The sequence below is a fragment of the Bombina bombina genome, chromosome 10 (assembly GCF_027579735.1).
Source record: "Bombina bombina isolate aBomBom1 chromosome 10, aBomBom1.pri, whole genome shotgun sequence".
Classification (NCBI taxonomy): Eukaryota; Metazoa; Chordata; class Amphibia; order Anura; family Bombinatoridae; genus Bombina; species Bombina bombina.
In genome coordinates this window covers 48140020-48156189 of record NC_069508.1, presented here as the reverse complement: position 1 = coordinate 48156189, position 16170 = coordinate 48140020, and the positions used below count along the sequence as shown (strand labels likewise).

Here is a 16170-nt window from a genome sequence, read left to right as displayed (position 1 = left end):
CTCAGGCAATACATAATTTGGTGGCTGTTAGAATAGAAATTGTCAATCTGTTTGACGTGTCCAGGATGCCCTCCTCCAAAACATGTAGGATAGCATTTGAGGGGGTTAAAGTCGAGGAAAGGAGTAAAGAGTCTAATAGGGATTTAACTTTTTACCATAATGGGGACAGTTTTGGGCAGGTCCACCATATGAGTAGATCCGATCCCAAGGCTCCACACTCGCGCCAACAAAGGGGTGAAGCGGTTGGGAACATTTTGGCCAGTCTGGTTGGGGTTCTATGCCACTTAAGTAATATTTTGACGTAGAGCTCCAACATGGTAACACAATGTACTGTTTTCTTAGGAGGATGGCTTTATCGAAGTCTTGGTCAGAGAATACTATCTCGAGTTCTCTACTCCATGCCTTAAGTTGCCATGGTAAACCAACTGTGAGATATGAGAGGAGGAGGTTTTAATGGACTGTAAGAGGCTTATATAGTTTGGAACCGTTATACCATCTATTTACCCATGGTGTATTTCCCCTCAGGGAGTGTTTGGAAAAGCCCCAAGTTCTAATAAAGCTGAGGACACAGAAACTTTCAAAGTGGAACCAGTTAGGGACCGAGTTAAACTGCCGGGCTAGAGACGTAGTTGAGGTTAAGGAGGCCTGGTCATATAGGTTAGTTATAACCACAAAATCTTTTGTCTTTCAGTCGCCGGCATAAATGTTGGTGAGATCCCAGAATTAACCTTATAAATGATGTACTGGGGATGGATGAGGGGCAATCGTAGACCGATTTTCCAGGTTTTGCCATATTGAGAGGTTATGTTTAATAATGGTATTGGTCACCCTAAGATTTAGTTTCTGGTAAATTGGGATCCATATGATATCACCCAGTTCTAAACCCGAGGGTATGGCTGCTTCTTCCAGGTGGTACCAGCCTGGTTTGTCTCCTCCACTCAGAGATAGCCTGACTGCTTCATAATAGGTGAAGATATCAGGGAATCCTATACCTCCTCTGAAGTAGCTTCTCTAGAGTGTGCCACATGCCACCCTGGGTTTTTTATTTTGCCAAATATAGTTGGAGAATAGTTTATGGATTTGGTGTAAGGAAGACTGTGGAATATTAAGTGGGATACACTGGAATATGTATAGTTCTTTAGGTAGTAATGACATTTTATTCAAGGCCACTCTACCTAGCCATGAGAGTTTCCATTTTTTAACTAATGGTTTGAATTCATTAAGGAGGGCTTCAAAGTTATTGCGAATGATGTGGTCCAGATCTGTGCTTAGGAGGATCCCTAGGTGTTTAAGTTGATGTGTAGACCAATTGAAGGGATATAGGGATTGTAGTTCCGTCAGGGTGGGCTGTGTTATATTATTAGAATATGCTTCTGTTTTGTTAAGATTACTTCAGCAAAATAAGCTATTATAAAATTAATCTATTAGATGAAATACAGCAGGCATGGAAGAGGTTGGGTTGGTAAGCAGGAGAGTGAGATTGTTTGCGAAGAGAATGATTTTCTCTGTGTTTGTCGCTATAGGTACCCCTGAGATGGAGGGGGATTGTCGGACTGCTTGGGCAAAGGGCTTCATAATCATTGCAAATATGAGCGGCTACAGAGGGCAACCCTCTCTTGTCCCATTACAAATTGGGAATTCCGGGGAGCAAAATCCTAGCTCTTGCGAACAAAGCAGAGTAAAGCGTGCTGATAGCCAGAATAATGGGTTCTAGGAAACCGAAGGACCTCCCACAGATAGTCACATCTGACCCTGTCAAAGGCCTATTCAGCATCCAAGGACAGGGCCAGCATAGAGATCCCTTTCTCTTGGGCCTCTGTGAATATTGTGATCAGTCTTCTTGTATTATATGGGCCGTCACGCACAGCCGTGAACCCGACTTGGTCGGAGTGAATCAGAGAAGGTAGGAGGTGAACAATCCTGTTTGTTATTAGTTTGGTGTACAGCTTTATATGTTCAGTAGTCATCTTGTCACTCTTACCTGCAATCCCTATGGAAGAACTTGATTTGATCTGCAATGTCATTGCAGAAAGAACATGCAGGAACTGTTAGTGTTTCTCTTTCAAGAGAACAACCTGATGTGGAGCAGCGCTGCAAACAGCGCTATGCTCTGCCTGCAACGTGTCTGTTTTCTATAAAGGCATATTAAACTTTATTTTTTTTGCCAGACTTTACTGAAAGAATGTGTCCCTACTTCAGTGATTCAAAGGAATTTATATATATTTAATAAAATCAAAATATCTTAACCCACGGAATCCCAGATACTATTTACTGCATGGTTTAATTCCTGTTTCTGTGTCTGGTGAAGGAAGAATTCCTTTCTAATAAAATTTCTATAAAGGACATAAATCTCAGGTTATTTGGGCACCTCAAATCATCCACGATTTTTAAAAATTGATTTACAAGAGGCCTATAATTGGGTGTTGATATGAAATAAGTGGATGACCACCTTCAGTGATACAAGACGTCTTTAGAGACCTTCAAGATCAGTTTGTTGAAGTATATCTGAATGCTATTCTGATCATCTTGTCAACTCTTAAATAACAGTTTAAGCACTTGCAAAATAATTCTGTTCAGTCTGGATATGAGATACAGAGGGTGGAATGTGCCCCAGGAAAGCTGCCAACAGATGCAGAGAATCCTTGCGTTAACATCAATATTTAGATGGGTCATTCTGAGGTTTCGTCTGGTATCTCAGGAATTTAAGGTTTCCTTTCATATGGTTAATCCTTGTTCAGGTGTAAAGTGAGTCACTCCAGGCAGAAAGAGCCAAATGTGTAGACCCTGTCAACATAACAAGGTGCCAGTATGGGTGACATGCTTAAGTGTCACTCAGCTCGTCCTTGTATTGTTTTAAAAAGATAATCGTTTTATTACCAACAACCCAGTTTTGCATAACCTTTTGCATAACCAACACTGTTGTATTAATACACTTTTTACCTCTGTTATTACCTTGTATCTAAGCCTCTGCAGACTGCCCCCTTATTTCAGTTCTTTTGACAGACTTGCAATTTAGCCAGTCAGTGCTAGGACAACAGTTTTATCTATATGGCAAACAAAAACTAGCTCTTCCTAGCTGTCAAAATGCAGCGATAAGAGGCGGCCTTCAAGGGGGTAGAAATTAGCATATGAGCCTACCTAGGTTTAGCTTTCAACAATGAATACCAAGAAAGCAAATTTGATGAAAAGAGTAAATTGGAAAGTTGTTTAAAATTGCATACCCTATCTAAATCATAAAAGTTGTATTTTGACTAGACTGTCATTGTAAATATATATACATTTTTCAAAAGTCATAATAATCGAAAAATGACATGCTCTAATTTGTTAGAGCATGTCATTTTAAGACTAGTATTGACCCTACACTACTGTGTGTTTAACCCCCGCAAAGGTTAATCACCAACGCTAGTTGCATGACTCAGATGTGCTACTTGGGAGCCGCGGAGCACTGCAGGTCCTGAACAGCACTTCTGCTGTGTGTTTAACCCATATGCGGCGGTTAAACACTTAGTAATGCAGGGTTGATAGTCTTAAAATGGCATTGTGCTCTAATGGATGAGAGCATGCCATTTTTGCAACTATTACGTCCCTTTAGTATTGGACCTAAAGATGAGATTTGTAGTGCACCACAATACGTTTTAGATTTTGAAACAAATTTCTTTCTTTTTTTTTTTTTTGAGGACTTAAAGGAACATACAGGTAGAAAAAAAATAAATCTACATTAAAAAAATTAAACAATATGAATCAATAGAACAGTCCCCATCAAAATAGTTCACTTTCCAACTTCAAGAATGAAAAATCATTAGATAGCAAATGGGTTACATATAGGAAAGGCCACTATTGGACCGTCTGCTTGTTTAGGCTCAAAAATTCTATATAAGGGATATTAAATAACCAGGAAGATACAAAATTGAGAGTCGTCAAATCAGGATGACTTGAGGGATCCCATTTGAAGATGAGCGTTCTGCACATTGTTAGCGAAGGACTTTGTGCCCCTTATTTCAGTGCTTTTGACAGACTTGCATTTTAGCCAATCAGTTCTGACTTATAAATAACTCCACGGGAGTGAGCACAATGTTATCTATATGGAACACAAGAACTATAACTGTCTTGCTGTGAAAAACTATAAAAATGCACTGAGACAAGAGGCGGCCTTCAAGGGCTTAGAAATTCGCATACGACCCTACCTAGATTTAACGTTAAACAAAAAAATACCAAGAGAACTAAGCATAGTTGATGATGACATAAAATTGGAAAGTTGTTTAAAATTTCATGTCCTATCTGAATCATGAAAGTTTTTTAATTTTGGCTAGACTGTCCCTTTTACGTAAAACAAACAAAAACATCCTTTAAATTAACATAACATATCAAGCCAAGAGATAACTAAAAGTAGGAATGGGTAGTTTCTCTCATATTAAAGGGACACTGAACCCAAATTTTATTTTAAGCAACTTTCTAATTTACTCCTATTATCAATTTTTCTTCATTCTCTTGGTATCTTTATTTGAAATGCAAGAATGTAGGTTTAGATGCCGGCCCATTTTTGGTGAACCTGCATTGTTCTTGCTGATTGGTGGATAAATTCACCCACCAATAAAGTGCTGTCCAGAATTCTGAACCAAAAAAAAAAAGCTTAGATGCCTTCTTTTTCAAATAAAGATAGCAAGAGAACGAAGAAAAATTGATAATAGGAGTAAATTAGAAAGTTGCTTAAAACTGCAAGCTCTTTCTGAATTACAAAAGTAAAACATTTAGGTTTCAGTGTCCCTTTAACCCACTCAGCCAGTCTCGTTGCCAGAACACTCATTTGAGGGAATATATGGGGCCATAACAATTTCGAGAGTCTTAGGGAAAATACTAGAGAAGTATCCATATGCAATTCTGGTAACTCACAATTGGCCCATAGGGACGCTTTAGCCTGTCCCACTACCATTCCAGCAGGAGGCTGCCGGAGCTACTTCAGGGCCTGAATATTAAACAACTTTCCAAATTACTTCTATTCTCAAATTTTTGTTTTTCTTTTTATCCTTTGTTGAAAAGCAGGAAGGTACACTCAGGAGTGTGCACGTGTCTGCAGTACTATAAGGCTGCAGTTTTGCAACAATGTTATACATTAGCAAGAGCACTAGATGGCAGCACTAGTTCCTGTTATGTAGTACTAATGTTATACATAAGCAAGAGCACTAGATGGCAGCACTTTTTTCTGTCATGTAGTACTAATGTTTTACATTAGCAAGAGCACTAGATGGCAGCACTATTTCCGGTCATGTAGTACTAATGTTATACATTAGCAAGAGCACTAGATGGCAGCACTATTTCCGGTCATGTAGTACTAATGTTATACATTAGCAAGAGCACTAGATGGCAGCACTAGTTCCTGTTATGTAGTACTAATGTTATACATTAGCAAAAGCACTAGATGGCAGCACTAGTTCCTGTCATGTAGTACTAATGTTATACATTAGCAAGAGCACTAGATGGCGGCACTAGTTCCCGTTATGTAGTACTAATGTTATACATTAGCAAGAGCACTAAATGGCAGCACTAGTTCCTGTTATGTAGTACTAATGTTATACATCAGCAAGAGCACTAGAGGGCGGCACTATTTCCTGTCATGTAGTACTAATGTTATACATTAGCAAGAGCACTAGATGGCAGCACTAGTTCCCGTTATGTAGTACTAATGTTATACATTAGCAAGAGCACTAAATGGCAGCACTAGTTCCTGTTATGTAGTACTAATGTTATACATTAGCAAGAGCACTAGATGGCAGCACTAGTTCCTGTTATGTAGTACTAATGTTATACATTAGCAAGAGCACTAGATGGCAGCACTATTTCCTGTCATGTAGTACTAATGTTATACATTAGCAAGAGCACTAGATGGCGGCACTAGTTCCTGTTATGTAGTACTAATGTTATACATTAGCAAGAGCAATAAATGGCGGCACTAGTTCCTGTTATGTAGTACTAATGTTATACATTAGCAAGAGCACTAGATGGCAGCACTAGTTCCTGTTATGTAGTACCAATGTTATACATTAGCAAGAACACTAAATGGCGGCACTAGTTCCTGTTATGTAGTACTAATGTTATACAATAGCAAGAGCACTAGATGGCAGCACTATTTCCTGTCATGTAGTACTAATGTTATACATTAGCAAGAGCACTAGAGGGCAGCACTATTTCCTGTCGTATAGTACTAATGTTATACATTAGCAAGAGCACTAGATGGCAGCACTATTTCCTGTCATATAGTACTAATGTTATACACTAGCAAAAGCACTAGATGGCAGCACTATTTCCTTTTATGTAGTACTAATGTTATACATTAGCAAGAGCACCAGATGGCAGCACTAGTTCTTGTTATGTAGTACTAATGTTATACATTAGCAAGAGCACTAGATGGCAGCACTATTTCCTGCCATGTAGTACTAATGTTATACATTAGCAAGAGCACTAAATGGCAGCACTAGTTCCTGTTATGTAGTACTAATGTTATACATTAGCAAGAGCACTAGATGGCAGCACTATTTCCTGTCATGTAGTACTAATGTTATACATAAGCAAGAGCACTAGAGGGCAGCACTATTTCCTGTTATGTAGTACTAATGTTATACAATAGCAAGAGCACTAAATGGCAGCACTATTTGCTGTCATGTAGGGCACTAGACATGTGTACACTACCTATCTAGATATCTCTTCATCAAAGACTAACATAAGAACAAAGAAAATTTGATAATAGAAGTAAATTGGAATTTTTTTAAATTTTTTTTTTATTGTATGATCTGTCTTAATCATGAAAGAGAACATTTAGGTTTCATGTCCCTTAAAGTTTGTGTTTGAGATAGCTTTGCTCCTTAAAACCACCACCCATGGGGGGGTGGAGCTAACGTTCAAACAGAGCAGACGTATAGTGCTGGAGCTCCGAGAAACAGTATTAATTTTACTTGATTTATTGAGTCTTAAGCCTACTAAAGTGAGATGTACACATTCTACGTGTACCTTCTATCGGACTGAAAGCTATCTGGTGAATCGGAGGGGGAATTCCCTAGGTGGAGGAGAGTAAAGGTCTATTGTGCACGCTGGGCCTGGTTTGTGCTGAAGCCCTCTGAGAGTTGTGGTCTACCACGCAGCTGATTTAGATTACTTGCTATGGCAGAGCTACTTGTTGTGGTGCAGAACTACTTGGAGGAGTTTGAAAATGTATTTTGTAAAAGATTAGATGACATGATATCATCTGTAAATGAAGCAAGAGAAGATCTGCGGTCTGATGGGAGAGCAACGGGCGCTGCTTTGAATCTGGGGACTGCCCCGGTACAATCTCCTTCCTGTATATCTACCTGTTTGCAGCCAACTGACGGTGAGGTGGAGCGGTGCTATGGGAGCCTTCAGGAGCAGATATGCGAGCGGAGTACTTCCGCTGACTTGGTCATTAAGAAATGTGGCTCAGCTGTGGTGGTAACAGATTCAAGAGCACACGAGGATAATGTGCGTGGTAGTGGAGTTGTCTGGACTCTGAAGGTCCGTACAGATGGATATGCTCAGATTGGGCTGTGGGTTGGTGCTGGGGGGAGTGCGGCCGGCTCCCCAGAGTTTGGCTCATGCCCATCTAGAGTAATTATGATAGTACCAGGAGCTTTACAGTGCGCACCATTAGCTGGCAATGCCCCACAAGTTGGGGTCACTACTATGCAAAAACGAGTCAATCTTGGCTGCCTTGTTGCTCCCCGGATCTTCCACCCTGCCTGCCCCCTCTCGCCATGCAAGGACTGTAAGCTAACATTCTTTTTACATTGCCTTTGTTCCCGTAGGTCAGGTGTTGGTTGAGAATCTCAAGCTGGACATTTTTATCTATGGCTGCCTGTTTAATCTGAAAAAAAAAAAAAAAAAAGACTTTATTCCTGTTATTTTTTTTAATTCTGTTTCTCTCCCTCCTTTTGCCTAACTGTATGATAGCCCTGTGTCCAATATATTTTACAAGAATGTTCTTATGTCTACAGGAGATATATATATATATATATATATATATATATATATATAGTAAGTAATGGGGATTGCTTTGCTATGTTATACCTTCTATGGTATTTATATTAATGTTGCACATACGTATGCAGTTGCACTACTCTATATCTTGATAGATTTATACAGGTTTCTAAAGGTGCTCGACATTGCAACAATATGTGCACTGTTCATAAACCTTTTCCAAGCTTCCCTATACCCTCTGATGTTATGTATTATTTTGGAACTATATTCCCTCCCGTAAATACAGATGGTAGCACATGGCTTATCCCCTGGATCCATGAAGGGATTCTTACTAATATTTCTAATTACTATTGAGCTAGGGGGGACCTATGCCTATTTTACAGTTTGGGATGGGCTTACAGTATGTTCCAGAAATAGTGGAATTTTGAATTTTTGTACCCTAGGGTTGACTTATACCTGGTCATCTGCTTATACCCCTTGTATTTAATTATATGTATATAGTTATACAGTTCTTATAATACACACAGAGACCATATCTATATAGAAGGAGCAGGTCATACACAACGTTAGTTCCCCCCCCACTAAGGTAATTTCTAAGGGCAGATTTGAGAAGTCTCTGCCCATCCTTATTCTTCTTATGTTTATAATGGCCCACTTATGTAGTTTCTTACCATGGACCTGTAATTGCTCCACAGGGGGCGAGCGCAATACTTCCTATAGAGCTTTTTTTAGCCTGTTAAAGGGCGCTTTCCCCTGAAGCTCATAACTTTTACTCCCTCTAGTGCGGCTTACCTGTGGAGAGTATATGTTATTGATTTATTTCATTGAAGGTCAAATAGGGGCCTATGGAGTCTTCCTCCGACTGAATATTATTACAGGGAAGGGAAGTCCATAAGTGACTTCGTACTTTATGGAGGATGTATGTCAGATTAAACCGGTTGAAATAGGAAAAACTGAGGTACTATGTTATGTTATCTTGTGTGTATAATAGGCATTGCTACTTACATTTCAAGGGCTCCTGCCCTATATTGTCATTAGAGAGTTGTATTTCAACTTGGTATAGTATAATGTATCTCACTTGGTAGATTTACCTAAACACTGTATAATGTGCCTGTGATACCAAGGGGGTTGTACTAAGTTGTTGATACTGTGATACTCTGCTTTCATGTCAGATGCATATTGAGAATGTACAACCCTGAAAAATATGTAATGTTTGCTCGAAGTGTACTTTACCTTATGATTGTAGTGATGTCTATGTATTTACCTCAATAAAAATTAATAAAAAAAAAACAAAACAAAAAAACACCACCCATAATGAAAATGTTGGTACCTAAGTATTGGCCTTTGTATTTAGAGAGTGAGCAATATGATAACCAGGTCTGCACTTCCATCATCCTTAGCCCATTTGATTGTGCATTTTCTTTAGCAAAATTGCTGGTGGTTTAAATGAGCAAAAGCATCTATTTAAAATACAAAAATCTAGAATTACACACAATGGACATGTATGTAAACCATCTTCAGATGAGCTTAGTGTTATTACTCATACTCTGATCATATAATCTTATACATTGGATCCATAAACAGTCGTATGAAGAGAAAAGGATATAGAGTAACGGTGATTGATGGAAATGTGACAGGACTACAGTAGGATTGCATTATGGTCTAGGCCCTAGGTTGGGCAGTTTGGTCAAAATGCATCTTTTACATAGAACGTGCATCATGTTGAAGTTTTTGTAAATATCTCTCAAAACTCGTGTTTTTTTTTGTTTGTTTTTTTGTTTAGTTTGGCCACAAAGCAGCATTGTTAGTTTTAATATATTTCACCACTAGGTGGAGCACTGTCCTTATTATAAAATAAAAACATTCCAGTATTAATGTGCATAGGTTTCTGATCACTTTTTACTGTCACGCAAAATAATGGCCACTAAATAGACTTAAAGGGACATAAAAATCTATTTTCTTCTTTCCTGATTCAAATAGAACATGTGATTTTAAACATTTTTTCCAATTTGCTTGTGTTGTCTAATTTTGTTTTGTTCTCTTGATATCCTTTCTTGAAAAGGATACCTAGCTAGACTCAGTAGCTGCGTATTGGTGGCTGCACAAACAGGACAAACAGGCTCCAGACTTAAAGGGACATTAAACACTTTGTGATTGTAATATAAAATGATTATATACGTTAAAGTATTGTGCACAGAAAGTGTAAATGTACACTGACAGCCCCCTGGACAATATAAATATAAATACTACGTTATTGGCCTAGTCTCAAAGCATCTTTATCAGATGATATAAACGGAGTTACTAGTACAATTAGCTGTATTGTTAGCATATGCAGTTTTTGAGCCGCTCTGTCTACACACAGTATACACTACAGTCTGTTCTCAATAATTCCATACACAATGATCTTTCATGTATTAGGTGAACAGGATTGGGCTATACATGGGTGAGATCTACAGTGGTATCCTCCGATTTACTATTTCAATAGTGTACAGTGTCACTATGGCAACCTGTCACTTAGCCTAACTTGTCGGCAAATGACGTCATCACACTGAGTCGGGTGTGTGCGTCCTAGATTTTTCGTCTTGCGGCCATGTTGTCTATGCAGGTACATAGTTTAAGTGATATTATCATAATTATAAATAGGTCATTTGAGATCTGATATAATTTTGCACATAGAGGATAGTTAGTTAAAGTTAGGCTATGTTGAGCCCAGTATCCCCTCGATTTTGGTATGGACCTTAGACTAGACTATTAGCAGCATCGCTATATCCCGTTATGAGTAATAACTAAGAATGGTCTAGTAACTCCGTTTATATCATCTGATAAAGATGCTTTGAGACTAGGCCAAAAACGTAGTATCTATATTTATATTGTCCAGGGGGCTGTCAGTGTACATATACACTTTCTGTGCACAATACTTTAACGTCACCACTACACTATACACATATATTTAACACGTGTTAGGGCACACACAGGCATTCATTACACAGATATTTGGAGAGTAGGAGAATTTGTGTTTTATGTACACTTTGTTACACTTCACTACACTAGTATGATATACCTATTATTATACCTGACAAGTTTTTCACTATATATGCATCTCCAAATATGTTTTTTTTTAATGTGTTTTGTAAAGGTGGTTAATGTATACTGTCTGTATGATGAGTAGTTGTTACCACTTGCAGGATTGATGCTGGTCACATGATTACAATGTTGTTGAGGATCACTATAGCAACCAGTTTTGGCACAATTTTCACTGGGAGGGGCTTGTTTGGCTTTATATGTTTGGTCACTTTTGGTTTGCACTTGTCTGAGGAAGGGGAGTGTGTCCCCGAAACGTCACGCTAAATAAAGTTTTGATGAAAAGACCAGTGAGTGCCTTCCTTCATCGTGTATACTTATCTGCTGGCACCCTGGCAATTGGCTACACAATCTAGTGACCTATTTATAACTGTCCATAATTGGCCACAGCAGAGAAGGTAACCTAAGTTACAACATGGCAGCTCCCATTGTTTTACAGACACTAAAACTTTACACTTATTTTGTCACTACTACTGTTTGGCTAATGAAACTTTTAAAAAATACATCTACTTGTTATTCTCGGACTAATCTTTTCTTTGAATTGAATGCATCATTCTATCTAGCATTTTAGTGTTTAATGTCCCTTTAAAGCATAAGTAAAGTCAGTCTTAAATGTTTAATATTTAGATAGAACAAGAACTATGTTTTTAAACAATAACAATTTTAGTGTAGACTGTCCCTTTTAAAGGGACACTAAACCCAACTTTTTATATTTATGATTCAGACAGAGCATGCAGTTTAAGCCACTTTCTAATTTACTCCTATTATCATTTTTTCTTTGTTCTCTTATTATCTTTATTTGAAAAAAGAAGGAATGGAAGCTTAAGAGCCGGCCCATTTTTGGTTCAGAATATGGATAGCACTTGCTGATAGGTGGCCAATCGGCAAGCTCTACCTAGGTGCTGAACCAAAAACTGTCCGGCTTCTAACCCTACATTCCTGCATTTTCAAATAAAGATAGCAAGAGAAAAAAGAAAAATAATAATAGGAGTAAATTAGAAAGTGGCTTAAATTGCTGCTCTGTCTGAATCATGAAAGAAAAAATTGGGTTTAGTGTCTCTTGAAGCAACTAATATAATAATTGCATTTTACAGATTATTCTCAGACTAATATTTGCTTCGAATACGTAATTATATCTAGTATTTACTGTAATGTTCATTTAAAGGAACATTTTAGGGTACAAATACAATTCTTTCATTTGTAGGTTTTTATTTTTAAAAATGCATTTGTTTTAAAAAAAAATAAAAAAAATTAAATCCTCAAAAAAGTTACACACCTTCAAATATGCACTGCTACAACGCCCCTTTTTGCTGCTGCTGATAAGACAGTAAGTGATTTGAGCATACGGATGTATGTTTGCTTTTTATTTGCACTCCAGCTGTATACTTATCTGTACTGGCAAAGGAGCATAACTTTTTCTAACGCTAATCGCATAGCATTTTATCTTTTTTTTTATACTGGAATGTCACTTTTTAATGTTATTGAAACTTAGTGTACTCCGGCAAGCAGCTAATTGTTCATTGTATTAAAAGGGACAGTACACTGTAAAATTTACTATTAATGTATTTTCAATGACTTTGCAGAGAGTAAAATGTGTGAGAAATTGTATTTTCAGCTTTATTTGTGTATATGAAGTAGCTGGTTTTGTGCTTTTAAACCACAGCCTATTACAATGGGTTGAGTTTCAGGTAATATCATATCTCATTTTGTTATCACTTTGTGTACACAGACTTGCTTCCTTATCTAAAGAGAACAACAATGTAAAATTATCATTTTATTACGTAACTATCCTGCACCCCACTGGGAATGTTTTTTTTTGCTGGTTTTGTTTACTTAGGCTTGTCAATAGCCAAGACTCAAGTATATTTCAATTGCCGAAATAAGGGTAAATAAGCTACTTGTAAACATTATGATACATTCTAGCAGGTAAAATCTATCATTGGGAACAATTTTAAGGGAAGACATTTTTTAGGTGTACTGTCCCTTTTTAATCTGGTACAGGAACACCTTTTCAAAAGGGCTGGACTCTACCCACCCACACACACACACTGGGAAGTTGATTTCTTGTGTTGCCTCTTATTTTCATACATTTTCTATAACTAATACTGTTGTTTTCTATATTATCCCGTCCCTCTATAAATATTGGTCTTATGCACATAAAAAACAAGCCAGGTGCGAAACTACAGGGGGTACAGAGGGCGCGACTGCGACTGGGCCCCCAAGGATGGGGGCCCAGGTTAAAAAAAAAAAAAAAAAGAAAAATCAATAAAAAAAAGGTTGACCTGCCACTGCCTGCACTAATGATATGTGAAGGTGACGTGATGCTTCACTAGTGTCTCTGACTACAGGGGTTAGCGTTTCTGTTTTACCCATTGGTGTTTGTGTGTATTTATGCATGTGTGTGTGTGTATGTATGTTTGTGGAACCAGCAAATTACAGACCTTGTTACTACAGCATGGGGGGATAAACAGTGTCACTATACAGTACCAGTATATACAGTATGGGAGGGGGGCTGGACCATGTCACAGACTACTGTGGTCACTTTATAAAGTACTGGGCGGGTAGGGTCAGGCCAGCCATCTCACCGGCAGATTACAGACTATGTCACTAACTCACTATATACAGTACTGATGGGTTAAACAGTGTCACTATACAGTACCACTATATACAGTACGGGGGGGGCTGGACCATGTCACAGACTACTGTGGTCACTTTATAAAGTGGTGGGGCGGGTAGGGTCAGGCCAGCCATCTCACCGGCAGATTACAGATTGTGTCACTGACTCACTATATACAGTACTGGTGGGTTAAACAGTGTCACTATACAGTACCACTATATACAGTACGGGGGGGGCTGGACCATGTCACAGACTACTGTGGTCACTTTATAAAGTGGTGGGGCGGGTAGGGTCAGGCCAGCCATCTCACCGGCAGATTACAGACTGTGTCACTGACTCACTATATACAGTACTGGTGGGTTAAACAGTGTCACTATATACAGTACGGGGGGCTGGACTTGTTTTGTGAGCAAGTTGATGGAACTACGGGCTCCCTGAAGTGGGCATGCGCAATACTGCAGGTCATTCGTGTGTATTCTTTGTTATTTGAGCTTTCAATCTATCTTTCCCTGGGCAGTGGAATTACTACACTTTTATATTGTAAATATCTTAAAAAGTATGACATAAAGATGATAGATGTATAGTAACAAATTATTTGCACTTCCATGTACTATAGATGAGAATAGGAGTGGAAAATAACTGTAATGTCCCTTTAAGATGACTCGAGTCAACTCTTCTATTCACTGTTACTTTCTCTCAAATGGCAGTAAAGGATTTGCAAAGCTCATAAAAACTTATACACAATCCACTTTTTAATTAGAATGTCCCTTTAAAGGGACATCAAACCTAAAATATATTTAATGATTCAGAGAGAACATACAGTTTTAAAGAACTTTCCAATTGACTTATTATCTAATTTAGTTTTGTTTGTTGGTATCCTTTGTTAAACTGGAGGAAGGTAAATTCAGGAATGTGCACGTGATTGTAGCAGTATATGGCAGCAGTTTTTTCGAGAATTGTTTCCATTACGTAGAACTCTGTATGGCAGCACTTTTTCCTGTCATGTAGTGCTCCACACACGTGCACGCTACCTATCTAGGTATCCCATCAACCAAGAATAACAGGAAAACAAAGCTGATATTAGAAGTCATTTGGAATTTTTTTTTAAAAACATTTTAGTATGCTCTGTCTAAATGAAGAAAGAAAAATGTTGAGTTTCACGTCCCTTTTTAAGAGGGTTTTAATTGAGCTTGAAAATAGCAGGAAATGCATTCTTGTGCAAATACAATATATATATATATATATATATATATATATATATATATATATATATATATATATATTATGACCAGCGAAGTACAGGGTATGCTGTGGTCATTAAGGGGTTAAATGACGATATACATTAGAGATCCCACTGACTGTGTAAATGCCTTTTGTTTTGCAGTATTCTATCCATCGCATTCCCAGGAGCCGTGAGGTCAGACAGTCCTGGAGCTCCTCCTTTATGACAACCTTAAACTCCATGCTGTACTCTTTTCCACTTACTGCTCGGCTGCAGCCTGATTTGGTAGGTACCATCTTACTTCCTGTTTACATTTAGTTCCTATGATTATAAGGGATGTATGTGTTAGTTGTATTGTACATAAACCCAGTCATATATTTTACTGATAAATTACCTTATCCATATGTCAGATATAAAAAATTTTTTTAAATATGTTAATTGGTTTATAAAGGTACACAGTTCAGCAGTCCTGAAGTCATGAACTCTCATGAGATTTCACTGTAAACTTCCTTACACTGAATAGGGAAATAAGATGAGTGTGCACGAAAGCTCATTCTCTTAGCTGTCCCGGGACAGACATACTGATTTGCTGCTTAGAAGTCCTTTACAATGGGATGTGGCTATTGAGGAACTTTTGAGGTAAAATATATTTCTTTTTTACATAGAGATGTTCAGGTGATATTTTCTTTCACTTTCAAGTGTTTAAACATTTTGGGTATTATGGCACTTTAAGTAAAAAAATAAAAAAATAAATATATATATATATATATATATATATATATATATATATATATATAAGGCCAGGTATGTCTGTCAGATGCATTCATGCGCAGTAGAGACTGCAGAGACAAATATACCTGGCCTTGAACAGCAGAGGAGTGCGCACAGCGGAAGCTGCATGATGAGGGGGCGTGGCCGACGGGAGAGACCAAAAGAGGTGGGAGAGACCAAAAGAGAGGAGGGAAAGAGAGAAAGCGAGCAAAAGAGGGGGGAAGAGAGCTCAAAAGAGAGGGGGGGGGGGAGAGAGCAAAAGATAGGGGGGAGAGAGAGCTCAAAAGAGAGGGGGAGAGAGAGCTCAAAAGAGAGGGGGAGAGAGAGAGCTCAAAAGAGAGGGGGAGAGAGAGCTCAAAAGAGAGGAGGAGAGAGAGCTCAAAAGAGGGGGGAGAGAGAGCTCAAAAGAGAGGGGGAGAGAGAGCTCAAAAGAGAGGGGGAGAGAGAGCCCAAAAGAGGGGAGAGAGAGCGCAAAAGAGGGAGAGAGAGAGCGCAA

The 16170-nt window shown here is 38.3% G+C and overlaps 1 protein-coding gene across 1 annotated transcript in view; it reads left to right on the top strand.

Moving 5' to 3' along the window:
• ALG14 (ALG14 UDP-N-acetylglucosaminyltransferase subunit) overlaps positions 1 to 16170 on the top strand; it is a 76779-nt gene that overhangs the window by 10790 nt on the left and 49819 nt on the right. Inside the window, exon 3 of the mRNA XM_053694049.1 lies at positions 15066 to 15188. Within this exon, the coding sequence (XP_053550024.1) occupies positions 15066 to 15188 (123 nt within the window). The remainder of the gene's footprint in view (positions 1 to 15065; positions 15189 to 16170) is intronic.